At 44.7% G+C, this 22,021-nt stretch overlaps 2 protein-coding genes across 3 annotated transcripts in view; one reads left to right on the top strand and one right to left on the bottom strand.

The window, feature by feature from the left end:
• The window catches only part of HEATR4 (HEAT repeat containing 4), a gene marked incomplete at its 3' end in the record, with an annotated part of 81,800 nt that overhangs the window by 32,125 nt on the left and 27,654 nt on the right, over positions 1-22,021 (bottom strand). Inside the window, exons 2-6 of the mRNA XM_080662609.1 lie at positions 12,836-13,779; positions 11,281-11,468; positions 10,117-10,257; positions 3,350-3,550; positions 1,859-2,002 (exon numbers count right to left, since the gene is read on the bottom strand). Of these exons, the coding sequence (XP_080518735.1) occupies positions 1,859-2,002; positions 3,350-3,550; positions 10,117-10,257; positions 11,281-11,468; positions 12,836-13,716 (1,555 nt within the window). The 5' untranslated portion in view covers positions 13,717-13,779. The remainder of the gene's footprint in view (positions 1-1,858; positions 2,003-3,349; positions 3,551-10,116; positions 10,258-11,280; positions 11,469-12,835; positions 13,780-22,021) is intronic.
• The window catches only part of RIOX1 (ribosomal oxygenase 1), a 59,177-nt gene that overhangs the window by 18,049 nt on the left and 19,107 nt on the right, over positions 1-22,021 (top strand). Inside the window, exons 3-4 of one of the 2 annotated variants that reach the window (XM_080662744.1) lie at positions 13,311-13,498; positions 20,571-20,730. The exons of the other annotated variant lie outside the window; for it this stretch is intronic. The gene's annotated coding sequence lies outside the window, so the exon portion shown is untranslated. Of the gene's footprint in view, positions 1-13,310; positions 13,499-20,570; positions 20,731-22,021 lie in introns of those variants that run through there. 2 annotated transcript variants of the gene reach the window in all.

Raw genomic sequence — 22,021 nt, 5'->3', positions numbered from 1 at the left:
TGTACTTTTATATTATGTTTAATAATAATAGCAATTATATTTAGGTAGTGCTTTGCCATCTATATAGTGTTTTCATATTCATCTCATTCGTTCTTCCAACCTTTATTGAAGTGGACAAGGCAGATATTACTGCAGAGCTCACCTGAAATATGTGTATGTTTAACAAACAGACTCACAAGACTATTATAAGCCACACAGTACCAGTCTTGCGAAGGATACAGGATGGGAGCACAGTTTGCCAACAGGGCAGCCTCAGGCACTCCCTTTGGCCAGAGTTCCTGAGGTGGTTTGTATAGCATTCCACAGATCCCTCTGGAGACACCTCAGGACTATGGAAAATACTTTGAGGACAAGTCTTATGTTTCACTGGAGTTAGTATCTCTTATAACAACTCCATAGATACAGTCTTAGGGTCCCTAAAGGGAATGCGGTTATATAAGTCCCAGCATTCATGGAAACCTAAAGGATGGTGCCCCTTGACAGATTTACATTTCATTTATAGTTCTTCCCAGTCCAAATGTAACTAATCAGTCAGGATTCATTTCTGTCATAAGCAATGTTGCCTATAAAGATAGTTCCTGTCCTTATCAGGTTAGCAGAGTGATAGTTATGCATTTAATTAAAGCTCAAATTCTCAAGTAGAAGGGGAAGGATTTTATTAACCTTTTGTCCACAACTATCCTCACTTTATAGATAAGGAATTTGAAACTCAGAGAAGCTGGACCTATGACTAAGGTTTTAGGACTTATAATCTGTCCTTTGTACTACCGCTGCAATCCACTATGCCATCAGTTAAGAATGACCTAGATGGAAATATATATATTTCAGGGGAATAAAAGCAATTGATTATTTCAAGAAATAATGAGTAGATCATTTCCTTTGGTAAGGTGTGGGGAGGAAACAAAACAAAATCTAGACACCTAGGACACGTGAAAGGGATCACATGAAAGGCATAGTTCTGGCGGGAGATAAAGATGTTTGTATGTATGTGGGAAATTTGGGGATAAGATTATGATATATGTTGCTGTTTATTGAAGGTTTCTCTATGTGTCAGGCACTGAGAATATACCATCCCATTTAATACCCAAGGAAATAAGCATTTATAATAAAAAATGTACATGTCTAGCAGGGACACCAAACCAAGTCTGGGTGGTGGGGCAGGGAAGACACCTCAGAGGAGGTGACACCTTAGCTGACAATTGAAGGGCAAGTATAGAAATTAATCAGATGAAGAGAGGAAGAGTTTTGCAGGAGAGGAAGCAACAAATTTGAAAACTTGAAGGAAAAAATGCCCATATCTGGAACTCAATAGATGGGATATAAGTGAAATGAAACTTTAAAAACCTGGCAGTTTTGTAGAGCCAAAATAGTCCCTGCCCTGAAAGAGTTCCTTGCCTGCTAGCGATGGCAGAAAAGTAAACAGACAATTATGATAGAGTGCTAAATATTGGGGCAGGAATGATATTAGGATGCTACCTGCAGCAGAGAAGAAAAAGTGTCAGCCCAGGCTTCAGATAAAAGGTAATATCTGAGAGGGTGCTTGAGGGATCAGTGCCCCTTGGTTTTATGTCCTTTCAGTGGCATTTATAGTTTTCATCATTGGGTCCTGTGCCTTGTTAAACCTATTTTTGCTAACTGAAAAAAAACTGAAGAGGATTTTCGCATTTAGAAAATGTCATTACCATATTAATGACGTCCACGAAAACAAAGGGGCACATTCGAACTTTCAGAAAGTGGGAGATAATGCTTCGCTTCACGCCACTTTGGCTTACAAAGGGTTTCATAGGCGCATTCTGCTTCCGGAGAGCAGGGGAAACCTGTAGATAGTATTCGCAAGCAGTCCGGTTCTGGCTCTCACCTGAGTCCTCCTGACCGATGGCAATCCGGGGCCGTTCTAAAGCCGCGGTGGCACACGTGATGATGGCTTGGATCCGAATATCATCATGCATGTCCACCAAGCTCCGCAGCAGACCCTCTATTGTCTTATGGCGCCACTCGATGACTGTGACGCAGGGAGGGAAATGAGGAGAGAACCACCTGGTCAGGGTTAGATACTGTATTGCAGGCAGGTGACAAGAGCCCTCCCCCCCGCCCCCCCCCCCCCCCCCGACAATTCAAGCAAAACATTAGCGCAGAAAAATAAAGGGCCTCAGAGATGGGATCCTTAGGGAAGTTATTTCTCTGATGATCCATATGCTCTCTAGTTCAGTCCCAAACAACTTCCCCCCACCCCCAATCTCATCCTGTATTCTGTCTCTCTCTGCTTAAATAGCGTCATTGTTACCATCTGGAAAATGAAAGGGCCAGTAAAACATGGTGGTTAAGGGCACTTTGTTATCAGACATACCTGTTTTGGAATCACAGTTATGAGCTGTGTGACCTTGGACAAGTTACTTAATCTGTCTGAGCCTGAGATTTTTCATTTGTAAAATGGGAATGATACTAGGATCTACCACGCTGAGTGACTGAATAGTACCTGAGTTAACTAGACAAAGTTGAGCAAAATACCTGGCAAGTTATCATCAGGTTTCCTTGCCTTTGAGGGCTCCTCCATCTGTCTTTCAAGGTCATTCTCATTTTATCGCTAATGGCTCTCTTTGTGGGTATCAAGCTTTTATCTCAGTGCTCCCACCTTCTGTAGTTGCTCCCCAATAGTGGCTTTTACTTAGTATCTCCTTTTCAACTCTTTTATGTTTATCTGATCCGGTTTATGAAATGGACCACCTCTCTCCTTCCTACACTAGCTGAATTAGTTTCTTCGGTTCTGAAAGACAGAAACCCTTGCGTCCTCAAATCTTACAGCTTTCAACAGCCCTTGCTCGGCTCTTACTCTGCCCCAGGCACTCAGACTTCTACTCCCATATCTCTGAGGGCAAAGTAGATATAGGATAACCCCAACTCCACGAATGAATTTTGGAGGGGGTGGTTTATACCACAGACAACTACCATGTGAATAAAATAGTTGTAAGCGTTTCTTGGGGTTTTTTGACCATTACATTTCCATTGCTTGGACAGCATGTTTCAACCTTCCCTTCACACATTATTTACTGAACATAAGGTTTCAGAGGTCAGTAAGTTAGGGTCCCTGCCTGTGAAGAGTTCTCAACATAGTGAGTTTCCACAGATTACTGAAGTAAAACCCACCCATGCAAAAAGTATTCATATGTCAACTAGCATTGTGTGAAAGGCTCTTGTCTAGTCTAGCCTTGATGAGGCAACCAGATTTTTATGTGTTACGAGAGGGATGGATTTTCAAAGACTGAGAAACACTAGTCCAAGGTGAGACCCTCATCCCCCACAAATACATACGATACCTCTTGATGTCCCCACCCCCTTCCCCTTCACTCACTTAGAGCCCAGGCAGTCCTCCATTCCTGCAGCATCCTCCGCAGGACCAGCAGTTTCCAGGGCACATCCTCCTTCAGTGCATCTGCCTGCATCTTCAGTTTCTTGGTCTTACTGGACACGTCCTCACCCCCCTGCACCAGCAGATCCTTGGCTGGGGTCGGCAAAGCAGTCCAGCGCGGGGCTCCTTTCACGGGCCTGCAAGCTGTGCAGGGTGCCAGTATGAGGTACCGCCCTAGGCCCTGTGTTCCAGCCAGCATCTCATTCCTATTCCTGACTAAGACCAAGGCAGAACAATATTCTCAAGAGCAAACTTCCCTGTGGTTTTAAAGGGAACTGAGTACAAATCCCACAGGGAGCTGTGACTGCAGACATGAGAAAGCCACGCTGGTGGGGGGAAAAGGTTGGGGGAGAAAAGCTGAGCTATTCACAAACTTTTCTGTAAGTTTAATAAATCTTTAGGCACATAAATATGTTTACAATAGAAGCCCAGCGCACAAAATTGCACGGCCCTGCCCACCCGCGCACCCCCGCCGCCCACCCGTGCCGGTCTTTGGTCGTTACAGCATTAGGGCCACTGGGTTTTTATAATTATAGATGTAAAAGGGTTTGCTCCTAAAATTTGATATTTGATATATTGCAATTTAGAGTATAACAGGCCATTAATTCCTAGTTTAAGTGTTCTTTTTAATGCTTTTAATTTGGGAGGAAGAAGGGTCCTGCAAGCTGCTAAATTTTAAAGATTTTAGCATCTCTGAATTTTTCCTAATTATGACAAATAACAGTTGGAACTTTGAGAACAGAAGAAAACCCTATATAATAAAAGGCTAATATGCAAATTGACCAAATGGCAGAATGACCAGTTGCTATGACATGCACTGACCACCAGGGGGCAGGTGCTCAATGCAGGAGCTGCCCCCTGGTGGTCAGTGCGCTTCCACAGGGGGAACACTGCTCAGCCAGAAGCCGGGCTCATAGCTGGCAAGGGCAGTGGTAGTGGCAGGAGCCTCTCACACCTCTGTGGCAGTGCTAAGGATGTCTGACTGACTGCTTGGGCCCAATCCCCAGCAGTCGGACATCCCCCAGGGGCTCCCGGACTGAGAGAGGGCACAGACCAGGCTGAGGGACACCCCCCCCCGCCCGAGTGCATGAATTTTGTGCACCGGGCCTCTAGTATTATATAAGTACTAGTGACCCGGTGCACGAAATTCGTGCACATTAAAAGGGAATTAATTAGAGGAAATAATTTACTATTGCTATTTGCCCTTTATAATAGAAGTGTCAGAGATGAAAGAAAATTAGTAAAATGTATATGAAAACCTTCCTCCTGTCAGAGTCTGGGGCTCACCATGGGACCCAGAGTCAAGTCCCCACCCACCCACATGCACCTCAAAATCATGTGAGACCCAGACCCGGCCGGCCCCCCTCATTGGGCTAGATCCAGACCTGGCCAGTCCCACCCTTGTCAAGCCCTGCCGGGCAGGGGGCATAACCTAAGGTCCCCTGGCCCGGTGCCAGGATGGGGAGCGTGGCCTGAGGTCCTCCATCAAGCCCCGCCAGGTAGGGGACACGGCCTGAGATCCCCTGTCAAGCCCCACTGGGTGGGGGGCATGGCCTGAGGTCCCCCGTCAAGCCCTGCTGGGCGAGGGCGCAACCTGAGTTCCCCTGACCCAGCACTGGGTGTGCATCTTGAGGTCCCCAGTCAAGCTCTGCCAGGTGAGGGGCGCAGCCTGAGGTCTCCCGGCCTGGCGCTGGGGCTGGGGGAGCAGCCTGAGGTCCCGTATCCCAGCACCAGGACGGGAAGCGCACCTTGAGGTCCCCTGTCAAGCCCCACCAGGTGAGGGGCGTGGCCTGAAGTCCCCTGTCAAGCCCCACCTGGTGGGGGGCCAGGCCTGAGGTCCCCCTGCCTGGCACTGGGGCAGGGGGAGCAACCTGAGGTACCATAGCCCAGCACCAGGAAGGGAAGTGCACCTTGAGGTCCCCTGTCAAACCCTGTTGGGTGGGGGGTGTAGCCTGAGGTCCCCTGTCAAGCCCTGCTGGGTGGGGGACACAGCCTGAGGTCCCCTGTCAAGCCCCACAGTGGCGTGGGAGGGCGTAGTAGCCTCAGGTCCCTGCTGATTGCTCTTTAAGGCTCCTTATGGGAACTTGGCCTCAGCTGTGGGTGCAGCCATCTTTGTGACGGAGTGATGGTCAATGAGCATATTCCCTCTTTATTAGATAAGATAGTTGTTATATAAAAATAGTTATAGCTGTTATATTTTTCTAGACTTAACATGATCCCTGATATGAGATTCAGAAAGTGTCTTTCTCAGAGGAGTAGTTGTGTAGAGAAGAAGGCAAAACAGATAAAAACATTTCCGGCCCGGCCAGCGTAGGTCAGTGGTTGAGCACCAACCTATGAACCAAGAGATCACGGTTTGATTCCAGGTCAGGGAACATATCTGGATTGCGGGCTCGATCCCCAGTTGGGGTGTGCAGGAGGCAGCCAATCAATGATTCTCTCTCATTATTGATGTTTCTATCGCTCCCTCTCCCTTTCTCTCTGAAATCAATAAAAATATATTTTAAAAAGAAAACAAAACATTTCCATACTACTAATTTCATTATTTGCCACATTGCTTCTCAGTTTCATGTTCTAATCTGTCACTATCAGCAGTTTCTGTTTTTCCCAAGTTCATTCCAACTCCAACGTGTTTAGATGTGCTCTGAATCAATTCTTTTCTTTGAGCAAGGAGGGCAATACCACTTCTTTCTTCTAACGCAGTGGTTCTCAACCTTTCTAGTGCCGCGACCCTTTAATACAGTTCCTCATGTTGTGGTGACCCACAACCATAAAATTATTTTCGTTGCTACTTCATAACTGTAATTTTGCTACTGTTAATGAATCGTAATGTAAATATCTGTGTTTTCCGATGGTCTTAGGCTCTACAGCAGCGGTTCTCAACCTGTGGGTCGCGACATGTCAGGTCTTAGAACTGCTGCTGTAGAGCCTAAGACCATCGGAAAACACAGATATTTACATTACGATTCATTAACAGTAGCAAAATTACAGTTATGAAGTAGCAACGAAAATAATTTTTTTTTCTAAATATATTTTATTGATTTTTTTTACAGAGAGGAAGGAAGAGGGATAGAGAGCTAGAAACATCGATGAGAGAGAAACATCCATCAGCTGCCTCCTGCACACCTCCCACTGGGGATGTGCCCGCAACCAAGTTACGTGCCCTTGACCGGAATCGAACCTGGGACCCTTCAGTCCGCAGGCTGACGCTCTATCCACTAAGCCAAACCGATTCTGGCGCAACGAAAATAATTTTATGGTTGTGGGTCACCACAACATGAGGAACTGTATTAAAGGGTCGCGGCATTAGAAAGGTTGAGAACCACTGTAAAAGAGTCCTGTGAGACTCCAGGGCAGTTTAGCTCAGATGCTCATATAGAGCATACCCTAAAAATGGTGCTCACCCAGCTCCATCACACTGGGGGAACTCAGTCATCCTGAGTTCAGGGCTTCCTTCCTTTGCAGTGTAGGATGTGCACAGCCAGAAACCATAGAACCAGCTCCAGACAGGTCAGCTCCCAGTGAATAGATCCTTGGCCACATGACATTCCCCCACTTCTCTCAGCCTTCTTAAAATCCTTTTCCTGGAAGTGAGAAGTAGCTGTTCATCCTGTATGCCCCTGCCCAGGGAGTTAAAATCAATCAATGTGGTCAGAGAGTCTTAAATCTCTGCCAGTTAAACTCTAAGAGAATCAACATGTACAACTACCAACATTTATTTTACTTCCAGCCCTTGAGTTCTAGGCAGGTAGAAATACATCCACTAGCCACCTTCCACCTCTGAAGTCACCTAAAGGGAGCATACAAAGAAACAACCCTTTGATTGTGGGAGAAAAGGCGCAGTACACTTTGTTGGCAGAAACAGATGGTGCCTTTGTGACGTGTACTGTAAAACCTGTGCTTGGTATATAGGAACCATAATGATCTAGGCACACTAAGAGAGTTTTCTGTCAGGCTGTACACTTCCTTTCTTTCTTTTTAAAAAAATACTAGAGGCCCAATGCACAAAACTCGTGCAAGGGGCTTGGCCCTCACAGCCACAGCGGCTGCCTCGGCCCTCACAGGCCCGGCTTTGTCCAGAAGGATGTCCAGAAGGTCATTCAGCTGTCTGGTCTAATTAGCATATTATGCTTTTATTATTATAGATATGTTTATTGATTTCAAAGAGAAAGGGAGAGGGAGGGAGAGATAGAAACAGCAATAATGAGAGAATCACTGATCAGCTGCCTCCTGCACAACCCCTACTGGGGATCCAGCCCACAACCCAGGCATGTGGCCTTGACCAAAATCGAACCTGGTACCCTTCAGTCCTGAGGCCGATTCTGTATCCACTGAGCAAACCGGCTAGGGCTGTACACTTTACTTCTTAAGAACTTTAATCATTTTAAGGGAATCACCATCTAAGTTTTTCAATTCAATCAAAAGCGGTGTGCGGGGGTTGGGGGGAGCAATCTCCACACATCTAATCTCAGGAAGTTTTCTATTATTTCCAGGTTCTTTCATATCCAGTATTCCCTGAGATGAGATGGTGAATAAAATAGTTATAAGAAGATATGTGTGTGTGTGTATATATATATATATACATATATATATATATTACTATTCTGACTTTACTTCCCTCAGATCAATTTCAAATACTGTTTTAAAAAGAGATTTGATGTCAAAAACCTACAGCATCAGCTCATTAAATGTTCTGTGTTCTGGGGGGAAAAGGTGGGTCTCCAGCTCTATTGGGGATAAGGTGCCTATGAAGCAAGTGAGATAGGTCGTGAAGTTTCTGTGAATGCAGCAGGATCCTCAGAGGATTAAAAAATAATAATAATAAGCCCTAATTGATTTGGCTCAGTGGATAAAGCGTCGGCCTGCGGACTGAAGGGTCCCAGGTTCAATTCCGGTCAAGGCCATGTACCTTGGTTGCGGGCACATCCCCAGTGGGGAGTGTGCAGGAGGCAGCTGATCGATGTTTCTCTCTCATCGATGTTTCTAGCTCTCTATCCCTCTCCCTTCCTCTCTGTAAAAAATCAATAAAATATATTTTAAAAATAATAATAATAATAGCTTCATTAAGGTAGAATTCACATCCTGTAAATTCCATCCTCTTAAAGTATATATAATTCAGTGGTATTTTAATATATTTGCAGAGTTGTGCAACTATCACCCAGCAACCACTGATCAACTTTGTCTCTGTGGGTCTGCCTTTTCTCAGAGCAGAGGACATGCAGAATAGAGCTGGCTTGTGGGGAAGGTAGTATACTAATAATAGTGCCTTGAGTTTGTACAGCACTTAATGGTTTATAAAACATATTCACAAAGTCACCTAAGTATCATAAGTATCACAAAAGTGCCTTGCTATAGGAATGATTAGTGTCTCAGTTTTTAAAAAATATATATTTTTATTGATTTCAGAGAGGAAGAGAGGGGAGAGATAGAAACATTTATGATGGGAGAGAATCATTGATTGGCTGCCTTCTGCACGTCCCCTTCTGGGAATTGAGCCCATAATCCCGGCATGTGCCCTTGACCAGAATCAAACCTGGGACCCTTCAGTCTGCAGGCTGACGCTCTATCCACTGAGCCAAACTGGCTAGGGCTAATGTCTCTGTTTTAAAGAAGCAACTAAAGCTCCAGAAGGTGACTTGCCAAGACCTAACCCAAGGCTCTGCTGGGGTGCTTTCTCCACTGCTTTATAATAGTGGTCCTCAACAAAGAAGGAGGGGGTGTGGGCATTGGGGAAGCTATGCATAGCCACCATCAGTAGCATCTCTACTCTAATGACTGATACGGAGCCAGGCAGCACTAGAGACAGAGGTTTAGGGGCTGGTGGGAAAAAGAATGGGTCACTACTGCTACTAGTCTCTGCACATGAGGGGACACTGCAAAGAAAAGAATCATGGGAAATGGATACACAGTCTCTTGGAGGATGGGCACTTTTTGTTTCATTAGCTCGTTTCTTGGCTATTTTCCTTCCCTCTGCCTTATCTGTCTTACATAATCAAGAATGATGTACTGGTAGAGGATGATGCTATGGCCTGAGAAACAGATATTGGCCTGAGAATGGAGTGGGAGGGTAGAGCCAGCCCAACGGAAAAGAGCTGAGTACTCAATCAGGGGTCTGATAAACGTCCCTGGAAGCATTAAGATGGGATCTGCCTTATTGTTAATTACTGGCACTTATTACACCTAAGTTTTATTTCAGCTGAATGGATGCTTCACAAAACCTCTTCCTAGTTATAGTTACTATTTTATGAGATAATTTTTAAAAAAGATTTTTTATTGAGAGGAAGAGAGAAACATCAATGTGAAAGCAAAACATTGATCAGCTGGGCATGTGCCCTGACCGGGAATCTGACCGTCAACCCTTCCGTGCAGGGGATGATGATGATGCCCAACCAATGGCCAGGACAAGGAGATGATTTTTAGTTGGTAAAGAGAGACTCTCCTCGATGCTGGTGGGGCCCTGCCCCATGAAACAGGGATCTTAAAGAAATGGTGCCTGAGCCAGTGTGGCTCAGTTGTTTGGAGCATTGTCCCCCACACCAGGTTCAAACCCTGGTTGGGACACAAACAGGGAGTTGGGGGTGGGGAGCAACCCATTAATGTTTCTCTCTCTCTCTCTCAGATCAATAAAAACATATCCTCGGTGAGAATTTTAAAAAGAAAAGAAATGGCCACACTTCCATCTTTATGCCCATTATCAGCTTCCTGCTTACGTGCTTCAGGAACTGGCTGGGAAGTCCACCTTTCCGGGGTTTCAGGGAAGACCTTAGCTAGCTGCTTGTGGTACTGGTTGAGGTTCTCCAGGAAAATTAGGTCTCTCTTTGCACCAATCTGGTGGATGATCTGGACTTTATCTATGAACAGATAAAGAAATAATGAGTCAAATACATAAAATACACAGAGGGGGCAAAAAAGAAAAAAGAAATAATGAGTCCCCAGCACCTTCCATCTTCCTCTTCCTGGGTTTTTAGTCACCAGGACCAGATCCAATTTCATTTTACCCTCCTCTAAGCCCCTGAGACGCATGACTGCCATGCTCTGTGAGGCCTGGAAGTAAGGCAGAGCCTGTCTCACTATGAAAAGCTAGATACTAATGAAGGGCCACCTAAGTCATCTCTTCTTGGTCATGAATGCTTTTTCTTAAGCACTTTAAGAACGCGTTCAGTTTATAGCAATTTAGGAACAAGATGGGAGTAGAAAAGGATAAACAGCTGGGAACACGCAGACCTAGCTCGTGTATCCTGGAAGCCCTGAAGGACTGCAAGCTGGAAGGGAAGGTGGTGGACCTTTACTGGGCATTGGGCAAGAAGCATCATAAATGCTTTCCTGTCTACTCTTTACATGAAGTGCATTTTTGTTAATATTGTTTTACAAATGAGGTACATAAGGCTCAGAGAGATTATATCATTTTCTGAAGGTTAGTAGGAAAGGATTAATCCAGGATTTAACCTCGGATCTGCCTGACTCCAAAGCCTGTGATATTTTTTGCCAATATAGCACCTCAGTGGGGGAATATCTCAAAGTGAGAGGAGGGAGAAGGGTGTACAGAGAAGAGGTAGATTGTTCCCAAAGCCAAATCTTGCTTGCTTTACAATCCCACCCTCCACTGCCTCCTTAGAGAGCTAGAGAAAGGAGGAAGAGGGAGGACCATTTTCTCCCCACCAGACATCTCCACCCCTCCCACACCCCTCGCAAAAAAACAAACAAACCACACGCAAATAGCTTGTATGAGAGTAACCAGGGAATGTTATGGAGATGTTACTATGAACACCTGGGTCATCCAGGACCTCATCTGCACCCATGACTGTGTCATCCCCCAGCTACCTTCCATCTCCATGTCTACCTTAGCCCCGACCAAAGGGCCCCAGCTCTATTACCAAAGTAAATCTCCTGTTCAAAGGTGTTGTCGGTGGAGTAAGCATACTTTCCAGCTCGGCGAGTCACCTGCCGGATGTAGCTCTGGTTTGGGGACTGGCAGATGATCTTCTCTTCATTGATATACTCAGTGGCCTTCTTGTCAGACATTGTTTCAACACCCGGCTCTTGAGGCGAGTAATTGGGCAATCTTGGCCGGAATGAGAGAGGGAGGGAGAAAAGGAGGGGAAAGGTAGGAGATGGACTTCCTCCTTTCTATCAGATCCACAGCTCACTCCCTTTCCTATTTTTAAAAAACAATATGTTTCTATTGATTTTTAGAGAGAAAGGAAGGGAGAGGAAAAGAGAGATAGAAACATCGATTGGCTGCCGCTTGCAGGCCCCCTACTGGGGATCAAGCCTGCAACCCAGGAATGTGCCCTGACTGGGAATCAAACGGACCTCTTGGTGCATGGGACGACGCTCAAACCATTGAGCAACACCGGCCAGGCTCCCTGTCCTTTTTAAGCTCAGTGCATACACACATGAGCATTTAAAGAACCCTCTGTTTAACTATAGGCCTTGGCCCCAAGGTGCCAATCGAATATGGAGCTGCCAAAAGGGCCTGACTGCAGCCACCTTCCCCCTTCCCTGGCGGAGCCCCTCCTTCTGCAGCCACTGGAAAGCACAATACAGTGCCCGTCCTCCCAGCACTACCCTTCTTCAGTGCTGGCGCCCTTCGTGGTTACATGGACTTGGGGAAGGGAACCCACCTCCTCCAGCTCCTCACTTTATTAGGTGTGGTTATTTAATGTCTGTTGGACAGGCTGTAAGCACCTTAAGAGATAAGTTCATGTCTATCTCATTTACGTTGCATTCCCAGCACTTTGCAAAGTAACTGGAAAGCAGTGGGAATGCAATTTATATTTTACTAATAAATGAATAAATAAATGGGCTTCCACTTATTTTCAGTTCACTTTTGGGAATCAGAGATGTTAGAATAGCTCCAGTCTTCCCTCTAGCTATAAATGAGAAGGAGAGACATGCACAGTAATTCTCTTCGCTCGGGTTGTTTACTTCTCTGCCCTGCTGCCAGTCAGTTTTTGAGTCAGTGACATGCTGGCTTCTCATTCAAAGTGAGGCAGGACCACACCTCAGAGCCAGGAGGGCTCTGCCTTCCTTACTCTCGCCATGCATACATTTCTGGGAGCACCTGGATAGTAACTGGATCCGCAGAAAGGGAAAGGCTGAGAACCAATCCCTTTAACGGCACTAGTTCTCAACGGGGAGCAATTTTGTCCCACGTGTCAATGTCTGGAGACATCTTTGGTTGTCACAACTGGAGAGTACCAGTGGCATCTATAGGAATGCTGTTAAACATCTTACAATACACAGGGCCGCCCCCTGCAACCTCGAATGTCGGTAGTGCTGAGGTTGAAAACCTTCCTTTATGCAGATCTACAGAGCAGGCTGGCAGGGAAAACACAAGAGGTTGGTGGGAGAGTGTAAGCCCACCCAGGATTCCTTGAAGGGAAGCCCAGGATGCTTAAAGGCATGTCTGGGGCCCAGCCAGTCTACCTATAATAAACAGGAAGCAGCAGCTCTGGCTCCTTTTTCTCCTCGGTGGGCAGGATGACACTTTGTTCCTCAAAATCTGCCATCTCTGCTTCCTCCAGTTCTTTCAAGAGCTCCAGGTCACTGGCGGAACTGAGCTCATCCCGGATGTGGCTCCAGTCGTATTGCTGGCGCAAGAATCCCTGCCACTTGTTGGGGGATACCCCAGGCCTTAAAGGACGCTTGTTCTGTATCCATCTGGCAGTGCGCTTGTTCAGTTTTTCCAGCACGATGGCCTCCCAGGCTCTGACCTCCTTCTCATGGGGCGGAAGCCAGGTTTCCCTCTCCAGGTTCAGATCTGGAGTAGGTGGCAGGCTCAGAAGGTCTGGAACCGTGCAGGGATGAGGAATGGGAGGGCAAGGCTTTTCCTGGACTGTACTTACTGACTTGGACTTCGTTAGCTTCTTCCTAAAATAGGTAGGACTTTCTGTTTTCTCAGCCTGGGAGGTGACCTTTGCTGAGGGACTTGAAGAATCCAACAACTTGAGGCTGACAGGTTTCTCAGGCCGGGCCTTCCTGATGTGGGGACGCTGGATGATGCTGTCTGCATTGTAGAGGTGATCAAAGTTGTACTGGCTGTAAGGAAAGCTGGCTAGCCCTCGCTGCCACACCACCTCCTGAGAGAAGGTAAGGTTTGAAGCCGCCTTTTTAAAATACTGGTTCTTGAGGTCTGCACAGTGCTGCGGGCTGAAGTGAAAGGCTGGAGGCACGCCGGAGATAGAGGCGCACTCCTCCTTGCTTTTTGGTTTTACGTAGGAGAAAAGCATGCCCCGTCCCAGCTGCAGGGGGAATGACTGATGGAGAACTTGAGGAAGAAAGGTCTTTTCCTTTTGGTTCCTGGCCATTGTTTCCCAGCAAATGCTTCCTGCCACACTGCCTGGTCCAGAGGCAGGGCCTGGAGGCGTGACCTGTTAAAGGGATGAGAGGAACAGGTGAGAGCTCTAGGTCATAGAAATAGGTAACCCATAGCAATACAGAAAGAAAAGAACTTGGAAGATAGATGGGAGGAGGGAAAGTCATGTGAATTAGAAGGATGAGAGAAAGAAAAGGTACAACATTCTAAATATTCCTTGCATCAGACCCTTGCTTCCAATCTCACACTTGAACCCAAAGCTCAGCCCCCCATCTTCTTATGAGGGATAACTGCTTTTCAACTGTGTTCCACGCTTCCAGTTTTTCCTCAGACCTTGCTTTCTCTCTGTTCAAAGGCTTATAGCATAAAGTTCAGACAACTCAACCTGGCACTCGCAGTTCTTCATGAGTGCAATCGCCAGTTAATGACCTTGTCCTGACATGTAACCTCTGGGGTCTCCTGGCTCTTCTCCCAGTATTCCTCCCTTCACATAGTGGAGCTTCCGTCTGTGCCTTCTATATGAAACTAGTGGCCCAATACACAGATTCATGCACACTGAAAGGAAATTAATTAGAAGAAATATTTTAATATTGCTATTCGCCCTTTCCCTATAATAGAAGTGTCAGAGATGAAAGAAAATTAGTAAAATGTATATGAAAATAATATATAAATTGATTAATAAACAATAATAACATGATATAACAACAACAAAGACATGATATAAAAATAATAAAAACATGATATAAAAACATTGATAAAAATAATGACTGATAAATTGATTAACTTATTCTAATATCTCCCTGTGTACCACATTAAGAGTAAAAATACTTTCAGAGTGCTTGACTAATTTCCCTTGTGATGAAGTATTTACAACTTTAATGTCACACGCTCTTTGAACTCAAGTGAAAGCAACATATAACTGACCATTCCAAAAACGGGTTCAGGTAGGAATATTCCTACTCTGTCTAGATTGGTGCCAGTGAGAGCTTTATATGTATTGCACATGCATGAGTCAACGTTTATTTTTAAATTGCCAGTGCATGTTATATCTACCAGATGGTCGGACGGTCGAACGGATGGACGGTCGGTCACTTAGCCTTTTATATAGACAGACTAGGGACCCAGTGCACGGATTCATGCCCAATGAAAGGAAATTAATTAGAAGAAATATTTTAATATCGCTATTCACCCTTTCTCTATAATAAAAGTGTCAACCAAATTCACAATCAACAATGACAGATCGAAACACACGTGTGCTATTGGCACCAGTGAGAGCTTTCTATGTGTCACACATGTGTGAGTCAACTTAACTTTTTATAGATATAGAATAAACTTGCTTAATTAGACCTGCTTTCTGATTTAGCCAAACTTTTTCCAGCCCTGTGAAGCACCCCAACTTCTCTTTTAGGTAATTGTCAGCAACACAGCAGTAAATCTCAACACGAAGCAGATTATTATTGTAGGCCACACAGGGAGAACAACAGGTAAAATATTTAACTGCAGAAGTGTTTAACTATATTCTGTGCAGTGAGAAAACCTGAAGTAATTTTCAAGTTCCACCATTTCTTACTTCTTTTCAGTTAGGTCAAGTTTCTAAACTTTCTAAATATCCATTTTCTGGCTAATGAAAAGAAAATAGGATTCCACCAAGTCTTCCATCTACTTACTCCAGGACTTCTGTGAGGATCAAATGAGATGAGGCACAGGAAAACACATCACAGACATTTGGTTAGTGTAAAATGTTTCCACCTGGCTATAAAGAAAGTCATGTTCCTGGGCTGAAGAAACTGCAAGGAGGCTAGTCACTAGTCACGAGGGAGAGGAAGCCAGGCGTTGCTACGTGATGTCATTACCCAGACGGACACATAGCATATTAGCCTTTTATATATGTAGATTGCCAGGTCGTGTCATATGTACTGGCCGTTGGTCAGCTGGTCGCACGGACATACGGTCGGTCACTTAGCCTTTTATATATATAGATAGCCTTTCTTCCATATTTAACACAAATTCTATCTATTTTCCCAGCTCAATTTCTGCCTGCTCCATAACTTCCTTGACCTATCTGGGCCTTCATGTCATATGAGAATTTATAAATTATTTCTAGTCCATACCAGTTGTTTTAAATTTTAATACTGTGACACTTCACATTATTAAATATGTGGCTCTCTAACTGCATTGCCCTATCTCTGCTAGCCTTCAAAATCACCTGGTACTTTTCCATATTGTTTCATAGTCATCATTGTTAGAATTTCTAACAGCTGCAAAATATTTATCAAGTGTATAAATCACCTTAGCTCTTCCTTAATTACTGGGCAAGCTGTTTCCAGGTTTTAGCTAGCATGGAAAACACTGTAGAGAACCACTGCTGGATTTAGTGTTTTGAAAAAAATTTTCCTTCTGAAGCACTTACTTGGACTAATAATGATAACTGACAATTAGGGAGTACTTTGCTAAGGGCTTTACACAGGGAAAATATTATAGTCTTTATTTCCTCTGGGAAGAAGCTGCAGCTCAGAGAGGTAGATAAGTTATTTCAGATCACACAGGTCATAAGTAGAGCAGTGATGCTTCAAATCCAGCTGCCATTTTTTAGCTCCAGAGCACTTAACCTCTGGGCCACACTGGCCTTGGTTCAAGCTCCCCTCCCTACCACTCACTGTGCTGGCCATGGCATTCCCTGAAGGCAGGTAGGCCTCGTGCACAATGACACAATTATCCTGCCTTGCTTGCCCTGTGCACAAGGTGCCCTTTAGCTCAGATCTGACTTATTTCTCTTTCCTTTATAACACTCAGCACAGTACCTTCTCTCCTTAGGGCTTGATTTATCCCACTGGCTTCTGTGTATTAAATCTCATCTCTCAGTGGATTTCTTTTTGTTAAGAGCTAGCTTTCATCTAGATGTCACTAGGCCAAAATTGATAACCTCATTCAAATGAAGTCCCACATGATTGATATGCTATCCCTCTAGGATTTTTTGCACATAAGATGGAATTTGGTTGTTCTATCTCTTCATAACCACGAAGGCAACATGGCCCCAGTATTTTTAAGTATTTAAATGCTGGAAGCCAGTTCCAGCATGTCATAATTGCAAGAGTTTCATTGAAAGGTTGATGGAACTTGGGGACTCAACAAGGGCTGAGTCACATATGTTATCGCCTGCTGGGATGGCTAAAGGCATTTCCCCAAACCTGAAAAGGATACATAAATTGATTGTTTGCTGCCAGACAGTTCAGGGCATCTTAATCTACATGTTATTGCCTCCTGTTGGCCAAACACCTGAATAGCAGAAGGCAATTCCCCAATCTGACAATGCTTCTGTATGAAACCCTACCCTTTGAAGTGTATATCTCCACCTTGCCTTAGGACAATTAGTGTTAATAAAAAGCAAGGGGTCCTGAGACAAGGAGAACTTAGTTTCTTTAGCTAGGCTCCTCTGACCCCCAATGCCTTTCAAAATTATCTTTCGTTACTGGACTCTTATTTAATCGATGCACAGCCCCCTTTCCAAATTGCTGAACCCTTCTAGATGCTGGATCAAGACCACTGGTGTTATTTAAAAAGTTAGACTAGAAAAGTTAGGGCAGGGGTAGAGGATGGTTGTGAGTGTCCCCCCCTCCACATCCTGCGTGGTTCAGGGTTCAGGTTCAGGGTTCGGGTTCTGGAGGAGGCCGCACACAAATGAAAGAGACTAGACAAGAAAGTATAAATTTGGGAATATTGGGGGCCAGGCTGGAGCCCAACTCAAGGACTCCACCCTGCTCTGGCCTTGCTATCCCTTTTATTCAGATTGTGGGATAGTAGACCTTAGGCAGGCAATTTCAATAATAGCCAATCAGCAAGGATTTACATAAAACTAAAAGGTGAAAGTTGCTTTAGTTACCATTGTCTCAAACAGTAGGTGGTTGGCTCTGACCTTTCAGAGCTTCAAGGTTGACCAGCCTTCCGGGTTCCTTGTCCGCACCTCTCTGCTAGTGAAGGCAATGAGTGGCTTCCAACAGGTGGTCACAAGGGGATAATTTTCCTGAAATAGTGCCTACTTTTAGTGGTTAAAAATAAACTGTTAGATAAAAACAATATTAGTGTTCTCCTGCCCTGTGTAGTGCCTAATGGAATATTTTATAATTCTTAACATATCAGTATATCAATAACTTGCTCCTAAGGCAGGGGGCATTTTGATCCTAAACACTTAAAAAACAGGATGTGAAAAAAAATAAAATAAAAAATAAGAAACAGGATGGGGACTGGTTTTACCCCAAGATGACTACCTATATGGAATGATTGGGGGGTATCCCTAGATATATGTCCATTAGCCTGTGACATAAAGAATCTTTGGTTACAGTGCCAACATTCCAGAAAGAATACCATGTTATCATTAATTATTATAAACTAGAGGCCTGGTGCACAAAATTTGTGCACATGTAAGGTCCCTAGGCCTGGCCGGCGATCAGGGCTGGCTGGAGCCTTCCTTCCCCCAGCTGCCAGCTGCTGGCTGCCAGCTGGGGCCTTCCTTTGTTTCATGCTGCCCCCTGGTGGTCAGCACACATCATAGCGAGTGGTCGAACTCCCTGTCAGTGGAACTCCTGAGGGGACAATTTGCGTATTAGCCTTTTATTATATAGGATTATCAAAGAATAGTTATCATCTCTCTATATAAAAGGCTAATATGCTAAGTGTCCAACCATCCGACCAGTCACTATGACGTGCACTGACCACCGGGGGCAGACACTCAATGCAGGAGCTGCCAAGCTGCAGTGACTTGGCAGTGGCAGTTCTTGGGTGATGCACCCCAAAACCAGAGAGGAGGGAGCCCAATTCCTCATGGGGCCCTGCGATTTCACCATTGGCCATGGATTATGTTGTTGCTGGGGCACTGTTGGCCCTGAATCTGGTTTACTGCACACTTGTCTTTGCGTTCCACACCATGTACAACAGCAAACCTTGGGGGATGTCAGAGAGCTGATTTCAGCCCGATCCCTGCAGGCCAGGCCGAGGGACCCCACCTGCTGGAGGGACCCCACCCACTCTGCAGATGGCAGGGAGGGACTGCGGAAGGTTGGCTCCTGGGCATGTCTGGCCCATCTCACCCAGTCCCGCCCTGCTGACCACCTTCTAATTAATTTCCTTTCAATATGTATGAATCCATGCACCGGGTCACTAGTATAATATAAAAAGAAGAAAACACATGATAGATATATTTTGAAAAGGAATGGAGACAGGACAAAATGTTATAAGGTTTGATCCAAAGAGGCTTGTCCTGGATGGATTTAGTCAGAAGATAATTGTAAGGCCAGGTTCTGCACTTCCCAACCATGTTTCCTTGGGACTATTGTCCTTGGAAGGCAAGTCTCTGGGGTCCCACAACTAGATGCACTGGGCACTTGGGGAACAGTTCAGTAGTATTGAGCTGTAGCAATTAAAAGAGAAGGTGAATAGCCCCATCTGGGTGGTTCAGTTGGTTGGACCAATGTCCAGTACACCAAAAAAGTTGTGGGTACGATCCCTGGTCAGGGTGCATACAGGAGGCAACCAATCAGTGTTTCTATCTTTCTCTCTCTCTCTCAAATCAATGAACATATCCTCTGGTGAGGGTTAAAGATGCAGGAAGAGGGGGAGGAGGAGGAGGAGGGGAAGGAGGAGAAGTAGAAGATGAAGCATAGAGAGGGAAGAAAATGCCTATGACTAGAGTTTGGAGACTCCATATTTATATTATCCAAACTTAAATGTTACCTGGACCAACATTGTGAGGCACAGTCCTCTCCCACAACAAACAGCCCCTTAAGAACCCAAAGCAGAGTGGCAAGTCTCAGGTGCCTTTGTGCACTGCCATCATAAGAAGTTGAATAAATGGCTTCCTACAGTTATTCCAACCTGGCCTAAGTGCAGACGAGGCCCTGCAATCTGGTAGGCAGCAATCACCAGCATTCTCTCTGCACTTTTAGGAACTTGGGTGGACAGGCAGGTGTGGGGTTGGAAGGGTTAAACTACATGCCTTCAGTTAAAACCTGATATAAGAATCCAGGCTCAAAATGTGTGATATCTCAGAAGTTCCAAATTTGGTTCCACTCTCTATTCACCTTCCCTGTTCCCTACCCTCACCTGCTGGGTCTGGTATTGTTATTCTGCAGAAATTGTTGAAGTGGGCTGAATAGTATGTGTAAAAAGAGTAATATTTTGCTTTCTTCCTTCTGTTATTAAAGCAGTAGAAACTGCCACAGAAGAAAAGACTAAAAAGCAATAAACCTTAGCACAGTTCATGTCTGAAAGCTTTAAAAAAGTAATACAATCTTACCTCCACCCACAGATTCTCAAGTTCTGAGGTAGCACCCAGAGGGCAGTCAGCTTCTGATAGTGTGTTTGTTTTTTATTTTTGACCTTTATTGTTGAAAGTATTACATATGCCCCCTTTTCACTCCATTGACCCCTTCTATCCCACCCACACCCCTTACCCCAGGCCTGTTGTCTGTGTCCATCAGTTATGCATATATATGCATACAAGTTCTTTAGTTGATCTCTTCCCACCCATCCTAGATATTGTTAAAGGACCCACTGCATCAAGATGAGGGGCTGGGGGAGGGGGGGAGTTATAACACATTTAAGAAACCACAGCACCAAGAGATATCTGTGGGGTGTATGAAGGAAGCTTGGCTGGTAGGAAGAGCGGGATCGGGGACTTGTTTTAAATCCCTTCTCTGCTGCCTCTTTCTCATCAGAAATTTTCCTTCATTTTTTTCCCTCTGCTTTCTAATTCCCATTCCTAGCCATGTAATCACACAAACATACTGCTGTCCCCTGAGATTACTGTGGAAACTGCCACAAAGGTGATCTGTTCTTACTCTTATCTTACAGATTTCAAAACTGAGGCCCAGAGAAGAGACGTGACTCAGATCACAGTGCTGGTTAGCCCTGAAGCAATACTGACCCTTTTGACACCTAATCCAAAATCTTTTCATCTACTTCAGACCATCTCTCATCATTCAGCTGAGCTAATAAACTCCTTTCAGACACCAGTAAAACAGCAGTGTTTTGAAATTACCTTCAAAATAGCCTCCCACAACAGTCTTCAAAGGAAAGCAAGATTTTGCTCTTAAACCTTCCTTAGTTTCCTATGTTCCAAACTGTTTACATTGGTTACTTGGCAGCCACCTCTTTAGAATTCATGAGTCTGCTCACAGAACCTGGGGGCTCAGTCAGGGGTATTTTCAGTTGTTACAGAAAACCGGAGAAGAACCAAGCAATACTTAGATGGAGTTACATTTATTATGTGCGGGTCCAGAGGAAAATGTCTCTCAAATTCTGGGCCCTAACATGGAGGGATTTTCCCTACTTATATGTTTTTACCTTCTTTGTCTCCCAAATATGGGGTGTTTCCGGCCCCCTTTGCAAGTTCTTAAACAGCCCGTATGTACTGGGGCCTTGAGACCTCAACCAGAGCCTGGCCTGGTGCCAGCACTGATAATTTCGTCCAGGGAAGGTTTAATAGCCTCTCTGAAGTGGGAGTAGTCTTATTTTCCTTATTATTTAAGCAAGCAAGCATTTACAGAAGCCAAATAGCAGGGTTAAAATTTCAAACAGCAGTTTTTATATAAGATGGATGCTTCCCAGTTATTTACTAAACTTCCTTCTTTGTGAGCTGAGCTTTTGGAAATTGCATTGATTGGTGACAAAGTGGACTTCTTCGTCATTCTTTGAAAAATAAATCTTTACACCCTGGCTGGTTTGGCTCAGTGGGTAGAGTATTGTTAACGTAAAAAACTATTGAAACCTGTAAATAATTTTTGTGAGTTGTGAGTTTATTTGAGCTAAACTGTTGACATATGCGGGAAAGCAGAACCTCAACGAATTGAGATAAATACTCCAGAGAATGGCGGGTTACATTTGTATTTATACATTGCAATCCAAGGAGGGACATAGGTGGGTTACATGAAATTCATTGGTGATAGATTAAGGAAGTGGGATAAAGCAAAGCTGTGGGAAACCCCTGGGATTGGATAAAAAGTAAAATGATGGACACATACTTAGGTGGATGCAGGAACAATTAACATGATAATGAAGGAATTTGTGGTATCTGTCCTGGCGCCCACCACATTTGGTTGTGCCCCAGGGGCTCCAGAAAAAGGGAAGTTACAAGTTACCCAGACATCTCACAGATATGTTATCTTAGAGGCAAAAGGCAATGGGCTCAGTAAAGATCTAAGTAGATCTTTGTCAGGGAAGATACTGGCCTAGGATGTAACTGCCCACCATAACTGCGTTTAGTTAAAGTTTAAAATTTCAGACCATCCTTTGTGGTTACTTTA

The sequence above is a fragment of the Plecotus auritus genome, assembly GCF_963455305.1.
Source record: "Plecotus auritus genome assembly, chromosome: 1".
Taxonomy (NCBI): Eukaryota; Metazoa; Chordata; class Mammalia; order Chiroptera; family Vespertilionidae; genus Plecotus; species Plecotus auritus.
Note: the sequence above shows the minus strand (reverse complement) of the source record. Positions and strands in the feature narration are given on the sequence as shown.